The 22314-nt window shown below is 31.3% G+C and overlaps 2 protein-coding genes across 4 annotated transcripts in view; one reads left to right on the top strand and one right to left on the bottom strand.

Moving 5' to 3' along the window:
* The first annotated feature begins 755 nt into the window (after nt 1-755).
* Nucleotides 756-6308, top strand: Notum (palmitoleoyl-protein carboxylesterase notum). 2 transcript variants are annotated; one of them, XM_040720616.2, is made up of 5 exons: nt 756-993; nt 1661-2568; nt 2757-3102; nt 3180-3832; nt 5723-6308. In XM_040720616.2, the coding sequence occupies exons 2-5, from the start codon at nt 1662-1664 to the stop codon at nt 5869-5871; spliced, it is 2055 nt and encodes a 684-aa protein (XP_040576550.1). In that variant the 5' UTR covers nt 756-993; nt 1661; the 3' UTR covers nt 5872-6308. The 2 variants fall into 2 exon arrangements, with proteins under 2 accessions (XP_040576550.1, XP_040576551.1); XM_040720617.2 differs by having other exon boundaries at nt 766-993; nt 3183-3832.
* Nucleotides 6309-20755: 14447 nt separating this feature from the next.
* Nucleotides 20756-22314, bottom strand: part of LOC121125560 (innexin inx2-like) — a 139893-nt gene continuing 138334 nt past the window's right edge. For both annotated transcript variants that reach the window (XM_071891493.1, XM_071891492.1), the window contains exon 8: nt 20756-21581. In XM_071891493.1, the coding sequence (XP_071747594.1) occupies nt 21281-21581 (301 nt within the window). In that variant the 3' untranslated portion in view covers nt 20756-21280. The remainder of the gene's footprint in view (nt 21582-22314) is intronic.

The following is a 22314-nucleotide window of genomic DNA, read 5'->3' as shown; positions in this document are numbered from 1 at the left end:
TGACTTACTTGACTAACTACCAGATGATTTTGGAGGAAAGGGAGTGTGATATAATAAAAATAACGACGTATCGCGAAAAAAAGTTGTGTACGTTCGAGGGAAAATGATGAGCTGTCATCATCAGCGCTACCTCAAAAGGAACTTTGTGGATAAAAAAGTCTTTGAATAATCAACTAATGTTGGACAAGAATTCATCACATTGTCGTTATTTCGTTAGAGGAAAAATGAAGGAATGAACACATTTTTTTTTCTTTTACAATAATGCACGGATAAACCAAGCCTGTTTATTAATAGTTGTCTATGAATAAATAAATAGAATGCATATATTTGATCATATAAACATATCATTGAGCTTTTCTCCTCTTTTTTTTTTTTTTTTGGGGGGGGGACGAAATGTTGCGAGGAGATGCAAGTAATATTTTCAAAAATCAATCCATATACGCCATAGTTTTCTATATGATAAATTTATCATATAGAAATCTGGCAATCTCTATCATTTTGTATATAAGGGGAGAGATGACTACCCTACCTATCTGGAAACCCTTTACAAATAATGATGGAGAATAATGGTTAACCATTTATTTTTATCATACAAATATTGTTCTTTATATTATTATATCTGAGCAGTTTTACTTTCCCGATAAATGTATGTGAAGATGTGTATGAAGTTTACATTAGTTGTAAGACCGCGTGCGTTCCTCTCCCTCCTTTTCTTTTTCTTTTTACTTTTGAATTTTTCCCCGATTTACATTTCCAATTATTATCAGTCAGTTGAATTCTCAAGTTCATTAGAGTCGCCTATATGTGAGACAAATATATATAGCAATTTAGTCTATAATTGATTGCCGTGTTGCTTATTTAAACACACACCCAAAATGGTTTCGGTGATAAATATATTTAAAAAACATCAAGAGGAATAATAGAACCATCCCTTTTGAAAGTTTATTCTAATCTTATATTCGTTGGAGCCTACAACCCAGTTTTTCAACCCAGGTATGTAATTATATATTTTAAAGTATTTTTGAAGGTGTACTATAAAAAATTATTGTTAATTACAAAAAGGGGTCTTCTTTATGATCAAATTATTATTCATTAAAGAAGCCGATCAAGGAAATATTTCATCCATTATTTAGAAAAAAAGGTTTTTCCATTAAGCAAATGAGAGTTATCATATTGATTGAATAAATATAGAAATTTCTTCTTTCAAACCAATTCGTACACTATTGATTTAAAAAAAAAAGATTACGGTGTGTGCCTTTTGAGACATTAAATTTGAAAAGTACTTTATTTTGGAGCTATATTTTTTAGATTCTTAATTAATAATGATGTCATAGGGATACAACAATAATCAAAAAACTGTTTACTTTGCGCAAATTATTTATTCAATTGATGAATACGTAAAAGAAATAAACACCTGTGTTCCTTCAAAAATCTACATATAAGAATAGACTGAAAAGAATCGGTGAAAATTTTTTAGAGGAAGGATCTTAATGATAATCTGTTCCACTTTTGTTATTATTTTCTTTCAACATAACTATTTTAACCATTACATTTGCGTATAAATGACGCGTCTATATGACGACAAATAACTCCCAATCAATGATCATAATATTTAAAATGATAATGTATTTATGAATATATATATATATTGATATTATAGAATGTGGACTCAACTGCTTGGACCTACTCTAACCCTCCTCCTTTGTGGTCTGTTTCAAGCCCAGGGATGGCGCATTGACTCTTCCTCGAACGAAACACCACAAAGCTTACCCCCGGATACTTTTCGCAAATTAGCTCAAGCTCTTTATCAACGTGGAGATAAAGCAGAGAACCGCCTCTCCAAAAAAATATTTTACAATCGTAACATTACATGTAATGACGGCTCCCCTGCTGGTTATTACATGCGGCGCAATTCTCGTTCCAGACGTTGGGTCATATTTTTGGAGGGTGGATGGTACTGCTACGACAACATATCATGTGAATCTCGTTGGATACGACTTCGAAGTTTAATGTCATCTGAGAGATGGCCCTCTGTTAAAACAGTCGGAGGTATTCTAAGCTCTGATGTGAGCGAGAATCCTCACTTCTCTGATGCAAACCACATCCTCATTCCCTACTGTAGCTCTGACTCATGGTCCGGCACATCAAAAATGGGAGAAACAAATTCTCGTTTTGCTTTTATGGGTGCGTACATCATTCAAGAAGTCATCAATGAGCTTGTCTATTATGAAAAATTACTTCAGGGGTCGGAACTGTACTTGAGTGGAAGTTCCGCTGGAGGAACGGGAGTACTCATCAATGTAGATAGTGTTGCGGAATCTATTAAGCGCTTTGGTCGAAATGAACTGGTTGTTCGTGGAATCTCAGACTCTGGATGGTTTTTAGATAGTAATCCCTTTTCTCCTCGAAGTGATGGCTGTGACGAAGAAGGAAATTGCTCACCTATTGGAGCCGTCCGCAAAGGAACGCATTTATGGAAAGCCAAGGTGCACTCCAAGTGCAAAGAATCTTTCGGCCAAGAGATTGCCAATTGTTTTTTTGGATACAAAGTATATCCCTTAATCAAATGTAAGTGTACTTTTTAACGAGCCTTTGCATATTTAATATAATTTAAAACGATTTGTCACATAAAAGAAGGTTAAAATATAACTTTTGCTTTATTGCCAATATTTTGAATATCATAAGTAATTTATTATACTATATTATATCATTTTATAGCCTCATATTTTTATCATTCTACACATTTATTATTACAGCTCCTCTCTTCATATTTCAATGGCAATTCGATGAGGCACAAATGATTGCAGATAATGTGGGTGCACCTGTTACTAAAGCTCAATGGAACTTTATTCACAGAATGGGGGATCAACTACGTGATTCCTTTAATAATGTCACTGCAGTATTTTCTCCAGCCTGCATATCCCACTCTGTCTTAACTAAACGAAATTGGATATCTATTGAGGTGGATGGAGTCACTCTACCAGATGCACTGAACTGTTGGATCAAACACCTCTCCTCTTCTTCTTTTTCCTATTCGAAACGGTTCAAAAACACAGTCCCAGATCAAGTTAAAGTGAATGTTATATCACCGCTGAGTAAAAGGTAATTTTTAAATTCGTAGTATTTTGTATTGGAGCTATTCATCCAGAGTCTATATTCTAAATCTTTATTATTTAAAGTAGGGGTATATCTTCAATGCTTGCGGATGCTCCTCGATTTATTTATAGTACAAAAGACCGCTACAAAAAAGTAACTACGAACTTAATCCCATCCGTATCCATACCTCCAACTGAGGATAATTTCAAAAACACAATCTCAAATCGACTTAAAACCCAAAAGAATAAATCCTCAACTTCCTCCAGCGAAAAACGGGGTAAAAAAAGTCTTTCCTCCAAACGAAAGAGACGAAATAGAAACGTAAAAAGACGAAGACTTCGAAAATTAAGACAAAAATGCAAACGACACAATGATGCTGCCTGTGTTGAGTTTTTTAAGCCTATCAATTCAGAAATTGTTAAATCCCTGGACCGAAGAAGTAGTCGACGACAGGGAAAGCAACATGTTCATAAAAGGAAAAATCACAAAAAAAGTCAGCGCAAAAAGAAGAAAAAGAAAAAAAGGCGAAATAATAAGCGACGTCGAAGGAGGCGTGAAAGAAAGGCCAGGCGGCAAGCTAGGAAGTTGAAGCCTCGGAGTGTTTTATATAATCAATCCACTGGTCCTCCACTCAAGACTTACACAGCCCATAAAAAGTGTTTACTTAGGCATGTAGACACTTGTTCCTGGCCACAATGTAATCGATCATGTCCAAAGCTTCGCAATCCTGCCACTGGTAAGTCAAAGATCATTCACGTAGTATATTAGCCCAGAAGTAAAAAAAATAATTAATATCCGTTCGCGTAAAACAATATTATTGAAATTAGCAAACCTGAACAAAGCCCTTGCTGAAGAGTTGTAAATCATACAACGTCTCAGTTTATATTAAAAAAAGCTATGCAAAAAATGTCATAGTTATGAAACATAGCCTTTATGTTTATGACGTCACGGGTTTTTTTAATCAACATACTAGCAGCGAATATTTTTTATTACTCTAAGTCTTACACTTTGATAATGTGATCAATGGAACTCTATTCCGTGGGCAGATCTTAGATCTTATTTGTTGATTTTTTTTTATCCATTTCTGGAATATCCGGGTTTTTAAAGAAAAATGGCCAAATTTTAAGTCAGAAAAATTAGCAAAAGACAAAAATTTGTTAACCTTTCTTTCAAAATCTTGCCACAAGGCATCATCAACTTCAAATTCGTTTATTGGAGAATTTAATAGTTAGTTAGTCTAGTTAGTATTATATTAGGTAGATGGTATTGCAATAGTGACATGTTGTATCAGGTTTGTTTATAGGCGTCCGCTATACTTCTGTCTTATCTTATCACATTGCACATGAAATGTCCCTAGAGAGGTTGTCAACATTGCAATATATTCCCAATATTGGTACATTTGTTTTATAATAACCGAAAGTTTGCTCAGAGTATCATTATTGGTTGTTTTAGAATTTTTCAATCGGATCAATTTTTAATGGTTTTCAGTAAAATTATGAAGTTTTCTTCACCTAAACAATAACGGCAATATAAAAAAAAAACTCAGAGAGGATTCCCAGTTCTATAAGCTTTTCAAAGTTTGACCATTCATTTACTCTTTCAACCATAACTTTGAAAAACATAGTTCGGGGGACTAAATGATGTTAACCTTCGAGGGATGTAATTTATTGAAGCAATGAGTTATAAATAAACATCATAAATGTAGGAAAAGGAACGACAGTGTCTCCTACTACAAAGTCGGGGAGAAGTCGAAATATTGTCATAAGGCTGGTCAGCAAACTTCCAATGAATCGAAACTTCAGTTTTTACACTCATAATTGCTTCACATCTCAACGTCTACTCTGTGCTCTCAAGGAGATTATAATTTATAGCAGAGGGACAGTAATATATTACCAGGATATAGTTTGAAAGTTATGTTATGCTAAAAAATGTGATATTCGAATCCAGACAAAAAAACCGTTTTCCAATGGTATGACAAGTATCTTGCACATATTGCATCCAAAATGTACTATGAAACAAGGGTCAGTAAATGAAAAAAAGTATAGTGATGTTCCTGTCCCTGCAATGGTTAAAGAAAACAATACAAACATGGATGATGTTGACAAACAGAATAAAAATAGTTGTAAAAAATTGTGGATTTTTGAAAAAAAATTTCAAAAAATTTTATATTTCAAATCATTTAATTTTTGAAATGTTATGTGAACATTAGATTCTGGAAATTTTTTGTTAATAGTTGGTGATTTTTGAAATTTTTTTTAAAAATATTAAGTATTTTTTCCTTGTTTTTTCAAAAAATTCAATATTTATAATTAAATTTTGAAAAGTAAAATAAAAATTAATGTTAAATTTATTTTCAAAAATTTAACATTTGAAAACTTTTATCAAGAAATTTAGTTATTGGATATTTTTACAAGAAAATTCCAAACCCCCCCTCCCCGCTAAATACAATCCCGCGGACGCCCTATAAGGCGATGATTTTTTTTTAAATTCCTGAAACTGTCAGGGCTATCAAATTATTCCAGGTTTCTATTTTTTACGCGTACTTATATATATTATTTTTTAACATCTCTACAAATGTAACACAGTATCCATGAACAATAATTTCGCACATTTTAATTAATTGCAGGTGAGGAAATGGACTTTTTAGAGCTTCTTAAGTCCTTCGGCCTGGATATGAAAAATGTTGCCCGAGCCCTTGGTGTGGATTATGCAACACTCAAGGATATGGACAAAGACGTACTCCTTCATCTTCTTACGTCTCAACCAAATAGTTAGATTGAAACCCCTACAAAACATTTCTCATTACGTCATTGTTTTGTTCTTGGTTTTTGTCACAGACTCTCAAAAGTTCCTTTGTTTGGATAAAATATAATTTTTATGTTTGTTTTTATGTTTGATTTTTATCTTGAAGAAATAGACATAAAAAAATCTACTGACTTGATTCATTCAGATTTCAAATTTTTATTTCTAAGATGTTTTTTATGAATAATATGACTATGTATTTATGTATTCAGTACCTGTGATTATTAACTCTATTTGATTATTTGTTATCAATTTTTGTTAGATTTAGAATCTAGTATTAATCAGTAAATGATTATTTTATAAATGACTCATTATATAAATTTTTAGATTTTTTTTTTAGTTTTTAGATGTTGTATTTTTATTATTTGATATTTATTTAATTATATGCAAATAAAGACCTAAATCATTAATATTTGATATTAAGATTTTTTTTTTTTTTACTTGATAACTTACCTATAAATCCTAACGTCAGTACTTCTCTGGGGTTTCTAACACCCTAACTTTAAAATAAATATGTCAGCAATAAAAAAAATCATCAGTGTTTAATTACCTACATCCTGATTGGCTGTAACATATATTTAACAGAACCAGCGAGAGGAACTAATATTGCTCGTATTGGGATCGAGATTAATACTTATCCTACCGTCCCTGACGGGCAAATTGTTCTGTTAGATATGTATATAATAGGTCAATTTTGGTGGAGCAACAGGTGAAGTAGAACTTTGCCTTGTTGCTCTATGGACCCTTTACCATTGTTTGTATCGTTGTTCGTGGATTTTGTGGAGTATGATTTAATAGTTCTACTTGATCTCTTTGCCGGATACTTCCACTAAAAATAAGTTCCTAAAGACTCAACGACAAACAAGACAGACAATTGGGAAGGTTCCATTGGCCAAAGAGGCATAGTTCTACCTTATCTGTTGTTCCACATATAGTGTACAAGGGTGGGTACATTTTTAACGAAAATGTACCTCATTTATGCCATTTGAATTGAAAAATTAGCTTTTGTATCATTCAATATGATCCCCCTCGCCATTGTTCACCACAGTAACCGTCGTTTGAGTGAGATGATGTGAATAATTTTTGGGGGGAAATTTGAATTTTAGAAATGATTTTTCAACATTGTCTCCATGTAACTCTACCCACTTCTCCTAGTGAAGTTACCAACGGGACAGGTTCCAAAGATGGGTCCATTGCCGGGATAAGTTTGCAGAGCTGATGACAAAAACTCACTTTAACTCACTCAAAATACTGTTACGTAAGAACTGCACGTCTAAAAGGACTGAAACTTTGATGAATAACAGTCAACAGATGCTGGAGAGATGTGACAAGCTTTTATATACGAGTGGTGTTATCTTTATGTTGAGGTCGAAAACCTTGCAGACAACCTTCCAGACTTGTAGGAGTAACTGGCATTGCTAGGACAGGGTTGTAAATTTAGACACATCTTACCCCCGGGAAAGTCAAACTGTTCTGTCAGGTTAATACAGTTTCATTCAAAATAAGTTTGTTTTGATATTTGACAGAGATGTATTTTGGTATAATCATTGGATTCTGCTCTATTTTAACAAAATTAAATCTAGAGCCCTTTTCCCCGCATGTAACTTAACTTACAATTGGACAAATAATAAAATTAGTTAATTAAACATTTATAAATGCCATAAACAACATATTAATTAAGTATAATCACACTCAAAAAAGAGATGTAAACAGACAACTAGACAAATTTTGCTTCATTAATATATGTATATTAAAAAAAATCTAGCTTTTCTTTATTTTTAACTTTGAAGATCAAGTAATCAATATTAAGCTTACAATCTAAAATGAGGTGTCAACAGAAAATTGTTGTCTTTTTGATATCAAAGAACATGATACATTTTCTTTGAATATCGTATATGTATGTTAAAAAATATATTAGTAATTCTTTTGATCTATTAGTCACAAAGTTTTATTTTAGTAATCTCTCAATAAAAAATGAGATGTCAACAAACAAATTTTGCATAATTAATATAAAAGAAAAAAATAATCACTTTTCATTTTTAATTTGACGCCCATAACAGGCTCAATATAATTTATTATGATGAAGAAGTCACTCAGTTCCAAGATTTTTAGCTCAAACAAAAAAATGAGGCATCAAAAGAGAAACATACACACTTTTTTATCGATGAAGAATAAAAAAATACTCCTTTGCTTTAATTTGACAGAAACACTCGTTATTTCATTGTTCTTTCTTTGACTAAGTATTCATGCATAGGTAAGATATTAATCTCAGACTTTTATATGATGTATTAACAGACTCACAGACAAATTTTGTTTTATTTATAAAAAATAATTAAAAACATTTTTTTTAATATGATACCCATGTTTAATATCAAATTGTTATTTATTTTTATTAATTAGTCATATTAACCTAAGATATTATGAGCCCTCAACAAAAATCCACAAACATAATATGGATCAGCATCAATTCCTTTAAGATTTTATTCATCTTAATTATAAGTTTGGGAAAGGAATTTTCTGTTTCAACAACAAATTCAACATTCAAATCTTGTTTTTTCTTAGAAACAATTTTTTTCCATGTTCATTGAGAATGTTTCGTCAAAAGATCAGCTCATTCCACAACAATAGTAATCACTAACTTAGAAACTATTCCCAGATTCACATCCAATTTGAATATGTATAAAGGTTTGTGTAACTTTTTTTTGAAAACTTCAGCAAAATAAAAGTTTAAAAACTTCTTAGAAATTGACACATATGATACTAAAAGCATCAGTGAATCTATAAATATTTTTTTATTAAGACATAATATACCTGTTCATTCAAAGTCTAAAATAAAAGTTGTTGAAAAAAATATTTAATTTTTTTAACTGTAGAGAACATATAATTTCTCAATTAACAAATAAGTATAAAATATCACATGTTTTATACAAAATATTATATCACTTACTCCTTTTCAATTTCACTTTTGAAGTTCACTGTTCGGTTCGGTAAACAAACATTATTTAAAAATTAATAACATAATTAGTTAATAACTTAAAATCTTATAAATTATTATCCCAAATGAATTGAATACAGGAAGTGATGTTTGATAAATTAAAAAAATTTCATGGAGGGTACATTGAAAAATTCATGATAGACACGCTACAATACAGGAATATTTCAGTCTCTGGGGTGATTAATCACTTGAGGAAGAGTTAAAAAAGATAACATTTTAATAAGTGTATGAAATAATGGTTCTATGCTATTAATGGATGAAAATATGAAATACACTACAAATATTATGAAAAATAACATTTAGTGTGTCTAAACTCTAAAGATATGCTAATCAATATTTTCCACGTTACGAAAATAAACAAGTTCCTGGCATTGCCTGGAGTTATTTGGGGTCCATCAACATACACGCATTGTTGTAATAATATAAATTTGCATTATTAGTAAAGAAAAATATTCCAAATATATATTATTACTCTACGTTTTTCATAAAGACATTTACACTAAATTACTCAGTACTTATATCTTCTCTCCTCAAGAATGGAACATTAGGTTTTTCCAAAATGATTAAAACAGATTCGTTTGAAGGGAAAGGAGAAGACCTAGCTACGAAACTCCACCAGCATAAAATTTTCATGAATTCTATGGTGGCAAAACATTGTATATTTATTCATATATTAAATGGCTAATGCCTACATCCACATTTGCACATGTCTGTCGATTCGTCGCTGAACATGGAGACTCACAATTTTCCCTCAATCTTTTTGATACGCTACAAACTGAGCAAAATAGTGTCTGACATACATACCCACCTCACTATCGTTTTCCCTGGCTGGTGAGATCCGGGTTCTTCTTAGACAGGAACGAGCAAAGGAATGTATTGGTTGATCCCATGGATAAGCGACCCTCGACTGCTTGTCCAAAATAGACAACGAAAATGATAATTATCCTGATTGGCTTTACCTGCAAACCCAAGCGAATTTTGTTCCAATCCCTACCTGCTGGGACCATAGCCAACCGAGTGACGATGATAGAGTACCTCCAGACATCAAAGAGAGTCTTTACATCCCTGAGTTCTATCTCTGTGACTGGTTTCTCTTCCGTTAGTTGAAGCACCTGATCCGGGATTTCGATTTTTATAGCTATAAAGAACTCACACGCTGTGTTTTAGCGGGTGATGAAGTTAGTGAACGAAGAGGAGCTCTCTAGGAAGTTATGGAGTTGGGGAACCATTGCCACGATATTTTCCAAGCCGGAGGAGACAATGGGAAATGATTGAGTACTTGATTGGTTTGTCAACATGTAAGAAACAAACGGTACGATTTTTAATCCCTCTTATATAGTTGAAAAGGATGTCTCTAGGACCTATTTTACATCTGTGTAACTCTATATTTTTCATAATTATTTGCCTTTCCATTTTTTGTCATTCAGTTAGATTACCCCTACTATTGAAGATCTCAACAAAGTACTCTAGCTTCCCTTTGATGAACGTTCCAGCCAAGTAAATAAACTTTCGATTTTTTGTACAGATTCTGGCCTATTCATAAGTTGGAAGATTTTCGAAAATATGTCTTTGCTTATCGTAGCAACGCTAGGCCAGAACAGATTTATGGTTTCAATAGTTTCATCTAGACCTTCTCTTTTCATTAAGTAAATTTCATTTCGAACTTTTTTCCACCAGGTCATGTTCCGATAGTATGTTCCAAAAGAAAGAAAATAATCTACACGTGACTACTTGATCCAAGAAGTAACAATGCATTGGTATGTTACAAAAAAATTTCTAATTCATTTTTTCCATATGAACCTCTTATATCTAATACAGGAATTTTCGACCTCTTTTTTAGTGATGTACCCCTTGTAAAGTATATATTTAACCTGAGTACCCCCTGTTCAAACACAAAACATTTTCAATTTAATGACAAAGGTGTATGCAGGATTATATTTAGGAGGGAGTTTTGATTTTTGGACATTTTTTTTCAAAGAAATCCAAATATTAAATTCCTTCGAAGGAAAATTTCAAAATCTATAGCTATTAACAAAAAATTAAGTTTTTTCGGTAAAAACATTAAAAATCTACAGCTTGTTTAAAAAAAAATTAAACTTTTATTTGTAAAAATTTTAAAAAATCCTTAGTTATTCATAAAAAATTTAATTTTTTGTAAAAAAATTCCAAAACCTATATTTATTTTCAAAAAATTATTGCATATAAATCAAAATCCACAGCTGTTCGCACAAAATTAATTTTCTTTGGAGAAAAAGTTAATAACCCATAGAGCTACTCACATAAAATTAAATTAAATTTCCAATATTAAATTTTTTGAAGAAAAATAATTAAGTATTACATTTTCTAGTAAAATCGAAAAATTATTCATTGGGGTTGGGGGCTACAGACCCTAGAGCCCACCACCTTCATACGCATACCTGTAAATTGTTCTTTCAAAATCTCAATTATCCCCGGAATGCTTTAAAGTACCTCGAGGGGCACTAGTACCTACATTTGAGAACCACTGATCAAATGGATAATGATAAAAAATACATTTTGATACCAAAATCAAGTCTATAGCTACAATATTAAGGAAGTTATGACCAATTTATCATCAAAATGTTACGGTTTTTTTTTTTTTTGTGTGTTGTTTATATTATAACCTATACCAAAATCTGTGATCTATTAAAATATGATATAATTAAATACCTGTAATTTAATTGTATAATATGAAGTTCTAGAATATGAATATTTTCCCATGCTCTTCAGACAATTAATGATAGTTATTGAAAAAAAGAAGAGGTTAAAAATTAAGACAAAGTACTTTCATATTGTACAGTAATAACAATTGAATGTGCTTACGTCGGGTTCAAATATTTATACTTGGCATTAACAAATTAATAAAAAATTTCACAAAGTACTAAATAAATAAATGTCATAACGTCCATTATATTTTTTATTTGATTTTTTACACTTTATTCATGTTTTCGAAGGATATTTTGAGATAACTTAGTTTCAAGCTAATAGTACTATTTAACGAAGGAACGGATTGATTTTTTTTTTAAACTGGGTGAAAGATTAAGAATTTATCTACAGTAAATTTAAAAAGGTGAAATTGATTTCCGCCATTTAAGTAATTAAAATCCAGCATTTTTATAAGGCATCCCCAAAACACTTTTAGATTCTGCGCACGCCTCCTACAACTTTTTTTTTCTCCGTAAATTGGCATTTTGTAACTTACCTACAATGTAGTAACGAGCATGTGCACCTACAGTAAGGGATTACATGTCTATATTATTTTAGTATAATGTGTCTGTTTGTCGACGTCTAACAACTCCAAGCAATGTAGGGTTCTCCTTTTAGTAAATTATATGATCATTAGGATTGACAATGAAGTTATAGGCGTCAAATAATAATACTAAGAATGTCGAAGATATAAATAAGGTTTTATTAGATATAAAAAATTTGAAATATGATATTGTGGGCGCTAATACTTATCTTTTTTTTTTTTTTTTCAAATATGTCATGTCCACTCAATTATCATCTCTTATTTTATTTTAAAAGATTCATATAGTTGTATAAAATGAAGTGAGATATATTTTTTTATTATTTTAATGCAATTTGTCATTAAATGTAGTCCATCAACTAGGCTATTTTAATGCACACTGTGATAAAAAACCACATGGTATTTAATAGCGTTTATATTTCATTCATATATTTATATTAATTGACTTGATTATTTTACATAGATCAGTGCTTCTCAAACTTTTTACATCCCATAAGTCTAAGAAAGTATCCACATCCTCATTTATTACTATTTTTTAGCTCCTATATACGTTTGAAAAATTATTACTACACATACAGAGTGAGACAGGGACATTTTCTGCTACCATTAAAATTATTTCTTTCCCGGTAATAAAGGTTTCAGGTGACATCTCAATTAATGTTCTGGTAAATCTGTTGTTTTCTTGTGTTTTGTTTTGTGACATGAACGATGGAAAGAGAATGAAAGGTGTGGATTGACTATGTGTAACACTTTATTACAAACGTCATACGGTCTTGCAGTATCTAGCCTGTCCAGGGTATTTATAGATAAATACAGCTATCACAGTACATACATTATAAAACTACTCGAGATAGTTAGGAGATTGAGAGGAGGGGGTGTAGGAGAGGAACTGACTGAGTGGCAATGCACAACGAAATAAATGACCAGAATCTAAAAGGGTAAGGGTTTCGGATGTTTTCCACGCGGATGTTGAACCAAAAAGAAATTTGGCATTGTCTAGTGTGACTGTGGGAAAGTTGGGAACATCAAGGTCGCCAAGGAGAATGCTGAAGGAGTCAAAAGGAATACAGTAAGTAGAAGAAAAGGTTTGAAGCAAGACGAAACATTTACCAAGTCCCTGGAGGAGAAGATCAAAGAAGATCCAACAGTCTCAATGCGCTGCTTGGCTGACAAGTTCAACGTGGACGACATCACCAACAGAAGAAAAGAGCTTTGTCTGGACTCCAGGGCATCTCCTCACCGACAATGAAGGCCTTAAGGCTTGAGATATGCAAAAATGCGTAATTACTTGAAGAGTAATTTGTCATCTGTGAAGATCTTCTCAGAAAATAAAATTTTATTATAAAAGAATATTTTATGTATAATTTAAATAAATAGATTTATTTCAAAAATATGCATATCCAATTATTATTGTTCAATTTTGTAGTGATCCCATTTTTTATGAAAGTGTACAAGCAAAAATTCACTATCATCATATTTTTTCAAATTTCAATCCCAATTTTTTGACGGCATTCCTTGTAAAAGGAAGATTAATGCAATGGGAGAAGGTTACGTCTAACTTGATCATACATCTCAAGCCATGATATTCCTCATTACAATGTTTTATGAATAAGTTAAAAGGGTCCGAAGAAGATAATCCTTCTTCTGATTTGGGGATTGTTTTAAGGGTAAAAAATGAATCTGAACAATAATAGTCCCAAGTTAATATAATCCCAGATTTTTCAGAATTCAGATGACTGAAAAAAAAACAGAGATCAGTTTTGTATTCTGCACTTAAAGATAAATTTCCTTTTTTGGCTTGAATTCGTTTGTATAAAATGAGTTGTCCAATGTGTAATTAGTATTTTATGAACTTTTTGGGTTAATATTCATCATACCCCTGAAAAATAATTCATAATGTGTCATTTCGAAATTTATAAAAAGATAAATTAGTCTGCTTATTTGATTTTTTTTCTCAATGGTAAACAAAACAAGATTTTTTATTCTTACCAAGCCGTTGTAATTATTATTTGATTATTGAATACAGTGCTTGTACACACAATGAGGGTTTGCTCAAGAGTTATAAGTGTGAGTCTTTGTTAGACTCGGATTGGAATTGAGGATCGAAGGCGGAGTTATTTTATCCTATATGCTGTTGCTGATCTAATAAAACCTCATGACATCTCAGCTACTCTCCTACCAAACTTTTTTCAAATTGTGAGGGTTACCTCATTAATTTTATGTCTCTTTCATTTATACGGGTGTCGTTTCAAAAGTCCGTGCGATGTCCGAGAGATGGCACTGATGGAGCGTAGTGAGGTTATGTTTAGTTAGTAACATCACTTGAAAGAACACACACCAATTTTCAGCCATTAGAGTCTATTTCTTTTTGTCGGGCATTCATTTGAATCAAGGAATCGGCCAAAAAGATTATGCTGACTTTCTTTTGGATTCGCAAAGAATAAGCATCATCGACTATCTGCATAGAACCTAACTAAGGGTAGAAGTATTACAGGTGTATATTATTCATCGTTATTGGACCGTTTGAATAAAAGAGCTTCAAGAAAAATGCCCACAATTTTCCAACAAAAAAGTCATTTTCCATCACGACAATGCACGAGTCACACCACCTAGTTATGGTTGCAAAATTAATTGAAAAGAGGGTTCTAAATCGAGATGCTCATAGCAATAGCAAGATCACGCACCTTTACTCTTCTGTAATCCATCACCTTATTATGGATTTTATCAATGGTTTCTGGAGTAGTAACCTCAACACGGCGTCCGGAACGTTCAAGGTCACTTTTGCCCTATGAAACTACTTAAAAACTGTTTCCATCAGAGGCCCCTTTAATGTTTATCTAGCTGATTTTTTGTCTCTTGAGACCTTTCTTCCGTTTGTACAGTGATGTTTAATCGACACACGAAATTATTTTTCGTCCATTTTTGAAAGTCACTCTGTTTCTGCGATTCAAACAAATGCCAAACAGAAATAATTATACCAATCTGGTGGAAAGTAGGTGTGTGTTCTTCCAAGAGATGGTACTAACTAAACACAGCCTCGATACACGGCAGTAGTTGACTAATTTTCACCTCAAAAATTGAAACTATTTACTATTTCGAGCTTCTCTATCATATCACTACTATCTTCTAATATTACATTGCAAATATGACATAGTTACGAAGAGTAATAAAAAATATGTTTCATGCATACATGAAAGATGCAACTTCCTAAGTCTAAGTTTTTAAGAGTTAAAGAGACCTGGAAATGAGTTTATGATGCATAGCTATAAGAACTTGTTAATTACTAAATAATCAAATTTGAATAGCCTTAATTTCAAAGAGTAGCTTGAATAACATATAACTTTTCACGTATCCACTTATTATAAAATGAATTTAATTATTATATGTACTTAATTATTTCAGTCTTGGGGAAATAATTAAATTAGACTTTGAAAAAGCTCGGCGACAGTGTTCGAACTGCTTTAATTATAATCGCACAATCTCTAAATGTGAAAACGAAAAAATAACAGTGAAGCAATGTATGTAGAAGATAACTTCTTCTCTCTCTGAGAAAAGACAAGAGTACATCAGTTGTAAAGAATGTAACAGATCAAATGCCGAATATGGTATCTATACAAATCCACTAAAATAATCGATGATAGTGACATAATGTTAATCCTTCTCGACCCCGAAAAGAAGAATAGCTTTTGGCACATCGGATCGAATGGAAAAAGTTTATCAATTAATTGGGAAGAAATTAGAAAAAGTATACACTGAGAGTCCCAAAGGAGGCCGTCAAGACTATCTCAGAAGCCCAATAAATCTCAAAAGATCTAGATCAAGCTCCATCAAGAGTGAAGCGGTCTCCGATACTCCATTTAGTTAGGAGATGGAACAGTATATTGCTTCAACATAATCTAACACCAAATCAGAAAAGATCACTATAAAATTAAGTCATTGCAACAGATATATCAACAATTAGTAGCCCCAATGAAGGACCCCCCCCCCCCTCGTATATTGGAACGAAATGTTTTAGACAATAGTCCCAATAGAAGGAAAAAAAGAATGTTAGCAAAACAGATTTACAAAAAAATCGTTAATGTGTTGGTTTTATTATAATATAATTATGTTTTGTTTCGTTCTTTTGAGATGAAACAATATCAGTAATCTAACCAAAAAAAACATATCATGTGTATTATGTAAATTTATGCAGAGAGGCTTTTTAAAAAAAATACTTGGCAATTTGCATTACTCCCTCACATTTACAAAAATCTCAAGAGATGAAATATCTCAGCATTACATTGGACTCGAAACTTAGATTCCACACTCCTCTCAGAGCACAATTGTCAAAATTTAAGAAGTTTCGCCATACAATACTTATCGGACTAACCTGGGGCATTAGCCATCGCAAAGCAATATGGGCTTATTTTAGTGTGGTCAAACCGGCCTTAGCATATGGAGCTCTGATTTAAGCATACAATAACAGGGCAACCAAATTTTTGACAAAATACAGAGACTAGCATTGCAAAATTCAAACACCTTTATACGTCCAATTAATTTGTTTGTTTGTTAGTCAAAATGATTACAACAAAAGTTACAGATCGATTTTGAGCAAACTTAGTATGAAGATTATATACAAATGGCCACAGGAAGAGGTCATAACAGATCAAAGTAATTCAATACTAAAAAATGCATAAATCACCACAACTATGGAAATTTTGCTCTAGATTGATTGTTTATTCTAGTTTATGATGTAGCTTGTCCAATTATATACTATACATGGATTTTTAATATAACTGTCCAATCCAAAATAATATTATTAAAGTGAGAATTAGTGTAAGCTATCCAAAATATTAAAAATTTATAACTTTAATGCAATTCAATTGGGGGTCTAAGGAGGAGAATAAAGGGGCACATGTTCTATTGGGAAACAACTTCATGTACAAAAAGTTCACTGCACGCTGCTTTTCATCCGAAAAAAATACATCAGGTACATTGTACAAGTTTCCACGCACGTCAAACTATCTCTTTCTATCTCAAAATAGGAGACAATAACAGCAGAAATTCATTTATCGAAACTTTTTAATAATAAAGAAATAAATTCGCTAAATAAAATGTCGCTAAAATAATATTATTGAAGTAGAAGGAGAGGACTAAGAGTCGATCCATCGACTGAGGGTGAGGCTGCAGGAGATCATATCTCATTATGCCCAGTACTACGGCTATTTCCATGATGGGATCTCCTATAGCCTCTTTCCTTATTCTATGAATCGACTCCGAGGTCTTCTTTTACTTCACCTCCTTCTGTATACTCCATAAGAGAAAAACTCATAACCTTTTCCACATAATGATACCTTACATCTACTTGCGTGATCATCCAAAGTGCTAATACCCCAAATATCTCTAAAAAGTTGGGGTATCTCTCCTCCAACTCCAATTACAATAATGTATTCTTCTCTTTGCAAAGTTATTTCTTAGCCCGTGTGGGCAAACTTAAAGAATGTACCCAATAATGGTAGTACTTGGAAGTGTTATTACTATGGGAACCATTCATCTAGAGCATTTAGTTTTAAAACCACAAAATTAAATTACGTTTTATAAAGATTTATTCCCAATATGGACACTACTTATAAACCATTCCTTAAAGATACATTGTCAGATTTATTTAAATAGCAGCTCCATAATAAATCCATATAAATAAATAAGTAGCGTATCTATAAATATGGCTTATTTGATTAATAACTTACTTATATTCAGATTACAAAATCTCCCAACTAACAAAAAAAACAAAAAACATTAATAACAAACCAAACACATTTAACTACTGCATTTTTTTGATTGTTTTTTTTTTTTTTTGTACACCTACTCAGTCAAGTAGGTTGATATAATTTCTAATAGATTATTTTTCATTTCTTTTTTAAGCGAAGAAGAGATGTAGTAAATGTGACCTATTTTTATCAGAATCTAGGACTACAAACTTTTAATTTATATGGTCTACTAAGTTATTCACTTTCTCCCAATCCATGGAGAAAAAATATACATTTTTCAATCTATGATAAAAACGTATTGACATGATATAAAAAAGAGTTGTAAATCATAGGGCACCCAGATATATTAGAAAAAACAATCTAATAATGATCTTAACAGTTTAACAGATATTTAAAAGAATAACATCTAAGCTGTCCTGACGTTTCATTAGATAACTACTAAGAATCTTGCAAAAACATAGATTGGATGTCAATCCTTAGTACTACTATGAACCTACTAAAGGCTTACCCTATAGCTAGAGTTGTTTAAAATATGATCTTTTATTTATGTTTGTAAACAATTTTTTTTAAATGTTATCAGTATTATTTAATTCTTGAGAACATATAAATTTAAACAAATTAGGAGTTAATATGATAATAAATAACATACAAAAACACTGAGCATATTTTGGGGGAGTTTTAAACACGAGTCCTTGTTGGAGTTAGAGCAAAATTAGGGTCGACATCGGAGTAATAATTTATGTATATTTCCTTGTAGATAGGGTGTGGAATTTGTGATTATTTTCTTTCTGTAAGTTGCTCCCAGCTAATTTAATAAAATATCATGACACTTAAGCTGCATTCATCTCTAACATTCTTCAAATTGTTGGGATGACCATGGTAATTTTTGATTTCTTTTATTTTTACATACATGGCAGATTATATTTCATACAACCATTAATTTGAGACTTAATTTAACTTAACAGTTGGGGAGTACAAGTTTATAGGAAATAGGAAAGTAAACAGTCAGCCCATTCCAACTGCCCTGGAGAAAATTGACCGTGGAAGATTGCTCTGGACAAAATTGTCATGGAGGAAAATTGGGGTTAGGAAAATTGCCTGGGAGAAAACTGTCCTTATTTTGCTGAAACTTCAAAATATTTCCAAGCCCTGGTGTCGGTGGGGTTCATGAGAGTATCCCTGTGTCCTTAAAAATCACGGCGAATTCATCATCCAAAGAATAATTGTCTATTGCTTGGAACTATTTTTGATATTAGAGGGGTTCTTTGGATGCATTGGACGAAATTGGCGGTGGTTTATTGCAATATTACAATTCCTGTGGGTAATCAAGGGAGAGGTATTCAAACATATTTTTAGAGAACCTAAGTTGTTTATCCCCCTCCCCACTTGGCAATCCTCTCAATCCATTTCTTAGAAGATTGGATGGAATTTAAAAAATTGAATGGAAATTGTATTGCAATAATATTAATCACACTTGAGGGAACTTCCAGGGCGAATGAAATAATATGTTTAGATATTTGTCATAAATAATATTAAGAGAATTTCTAATTTGTTATTATTCATCATGAAGTTTAAACAAAATACGGGGATTTTCTTCCACGGCAATTTCCCCCCCGGGTAGTTTTCCTAGTACCAGCTAATACGTATTATCAATAAGTAAAGTATATTAAAAAAGTTATGTGACATCGTTAATATATCATATAGCAAAGAAATACTCAATTTGCATCATTTATATAGTAGACTATAAATTCATCTTTTAAAGTTATTTATCTCTTTTTATTGAACAAATAGGTTATGCAACCAACAATTTGTACAATATCGTATAACTTATACATACACGACACACACATACCCATAGGACACAATGATTAAATATACATAATTATAGGAGTGCAAAAGAGGAAGAAAAAAGAAGTTATCACTTTTGAAATGTGGGGACAAATATTTCATTTTTATCACACTTTCAGCACATTCCTCCCCTTCCCAAATGTAATTAATTAGCAAGATTGTATTTTAATTCAACTTTTTGGGTACATTTTTTTATTTGCTCTTCAAAACGTCAAAAACTTCTCTAAATATTTCTTTCAAATCCGTAAAACTCTTTTTAAAGAAAGATGAAATATAATATATCCCATAATTAATGGGGTGGTTAGTCAACACTGAAGCCAGCTTTTTCTCATGATGGACTTGGGATTTTATTCGTATTCTTTGATGAATAATTATCGTCCATTCATTCGGATAAAGCCTTAGTAGGCAATACAAATTACACTTCAAGGTCAAAATGAAACAATGAGTAAATTTATTGATGTTATTTTAGGTTTGTCAATTTACCTGTCAAAATGATAATAATAATTACGGTGTTTTTTGATACCCAGATTCCCCTAGTTGTTTGAATCTATGTGATTGACCGTTCACATTTGTGACAGTGGGGCAACAACTAAATTAAACAAAAATTCTAGACGCATTTCTAAATCATTTTTTAAAATTGTATCTCCTATAATTAGTAATTTGTGGAAGACAGACTAAAGAAATAATTTTAAAATACACATACAATAAAACCAATGTTAATCGGTCAGATAAGGAAAACCTAAAAACGACCGCTGAATGCAGGTGATTTTTATCATGACTATTAATATATATATTGATATTTCAAATGCATGCCTTATATCAATTCAATAGACTATTGCGTTATCATTTTGAACTATTAATTTTTTTCCTTATATACAAAAATAGTATGTTTAAAAAAAAAATAAGATTGGACAAATAATCTTTTTGTTTAGTTTTTGGTAAAAAATTAAGGTTTTATTTTTCATTTAAAATAAATAACTAACGTTTTTAGTGGATGTTTATTCAAAAAATGAAAGAATTTCTTTTAATAATATTTTTATAACATTTCTAAATTTGCATTTGTAATTTTTCAAAAGACAGGTGGTTTATTTAGTCATATTTATACTGTCATCAAAATGCAGACACTGGAGTAGTTGTTTCAAAATATTGAGTTAAATAATCATCATTTCTTGACTGACAAACTAAAGTTAGAAAACAACATTAATGTATTCACCTATGATATAAAGAAGAAAACATTTTTAAAAATGATTTTAAAGTCGAATAGTTTTTTAAACAACCAATGGATTTGTAATTTACAGCCGGAGTATTTAATAATTAATTATATAATATCTATCTTATCTCTATAATATATATATATGTATGTTGTATATATTGGCGTTTGTCAGCTCTTAATAATTGGCTTTCAAAAAGGTTTCAAAACATACAAAATGAATAAGTAGAAATGTTAAATTAGGTGACTCCATGAAGCACATCAAATACATTAATATTATGTTTTAATTCAATATATAGTAATTATTAATTGTTCAATCAAACGACATAAGGCATTGCCACTCGACCTCGTTTTCTGGGTTTTCCGTTTTCACTTCCAGAGCCATCCTCGTAGGCTCGACCGCCAAGGCTATCATCCACACTAGACTCCGCTTTATCTATGCTCGTAAATTTGCAATCGATGTATCTTAGTAAATATCGAAAGAAATGAGTGTTGGAGTTTCTTCCAATTTGGTAGAGAACCCACCAATCTCCTAGATAGCACCGTGCTAAAATCCGTCGAACTGATTTTGAATCTTCAGGCTTGAATGTTCGAGCTCTCATCATGAGAAGCGTAGGTCTACAAAAATATATAAAAAAAAATAATTGATTTTTAATGTAAGGTTTCGTTGATATATATTATTGTATGTTCCGTTTTTTATAGATCTCAATATAGTTATAAAATACATTTTTTAAGACTTGTACTTATGGTAATTTGATAATTGAGAGAAATATATAATCTTTAAATATATATTAATATGCGGTGAGTCAATACAGCAACAATCTTGAAGATAAACCAAAAAAATGAATGAGAAATATATTTATTTACGTCATACAAAAAACCCAATATTTTATGGATATATTTTTATTTTTATTCAAATTTCTTGGATGAGTTTGGTTACACCAGAATATTTACTTAATTAATAATTTGAGCCCGATACGAATTTTTAAACAAATCTGTCAATATATACTTCATTTAATATTTCAATGCATTTTTACTATTTTAAGTTCAAATTGCAGTAGTTCAAATTTGATAATTATAATAATTTGTTTATGAAATTGAACGATAATTTGTACAAAAATGCATAAGTAATCCAAACTCCATTTTGAAAAATTGTTTGTACTTGCTTTTTCATTAGACGGATCACAAATATGTATAAAATTCAGTATTTTTATACACAAGACAAGGGAAAATTGACACAAAACGAGTAGCAAAAATTGTAAAAAAACTATGCACGTTAAAATTTTTTATGATTTAGCATTGGAGCTATTATTTAGTTAATTTTTAAAGAATTGTGATTTGATGTATTTGT

This window comes from Lepeophtheirus salmonis, chromosome 10 (assembly GCF_016086655.4).
Source record: "Lepeophtheirus salmonis chromosome 10, UVic_Lsal_1.4, whole genome shotgun sequence".
NCBI lineage: Eukaryota > Metazoa > Arthropoda > Copepoda > Siphonostomatoida > Caligidae > Lepeophtheirus > Lepeophtheirus salmonis.
The sequence above is the reverse complement of the archived record's forward strand: the minus strand, read 5'-3'. Positions and strand labels throughout refer to the sequence as shown.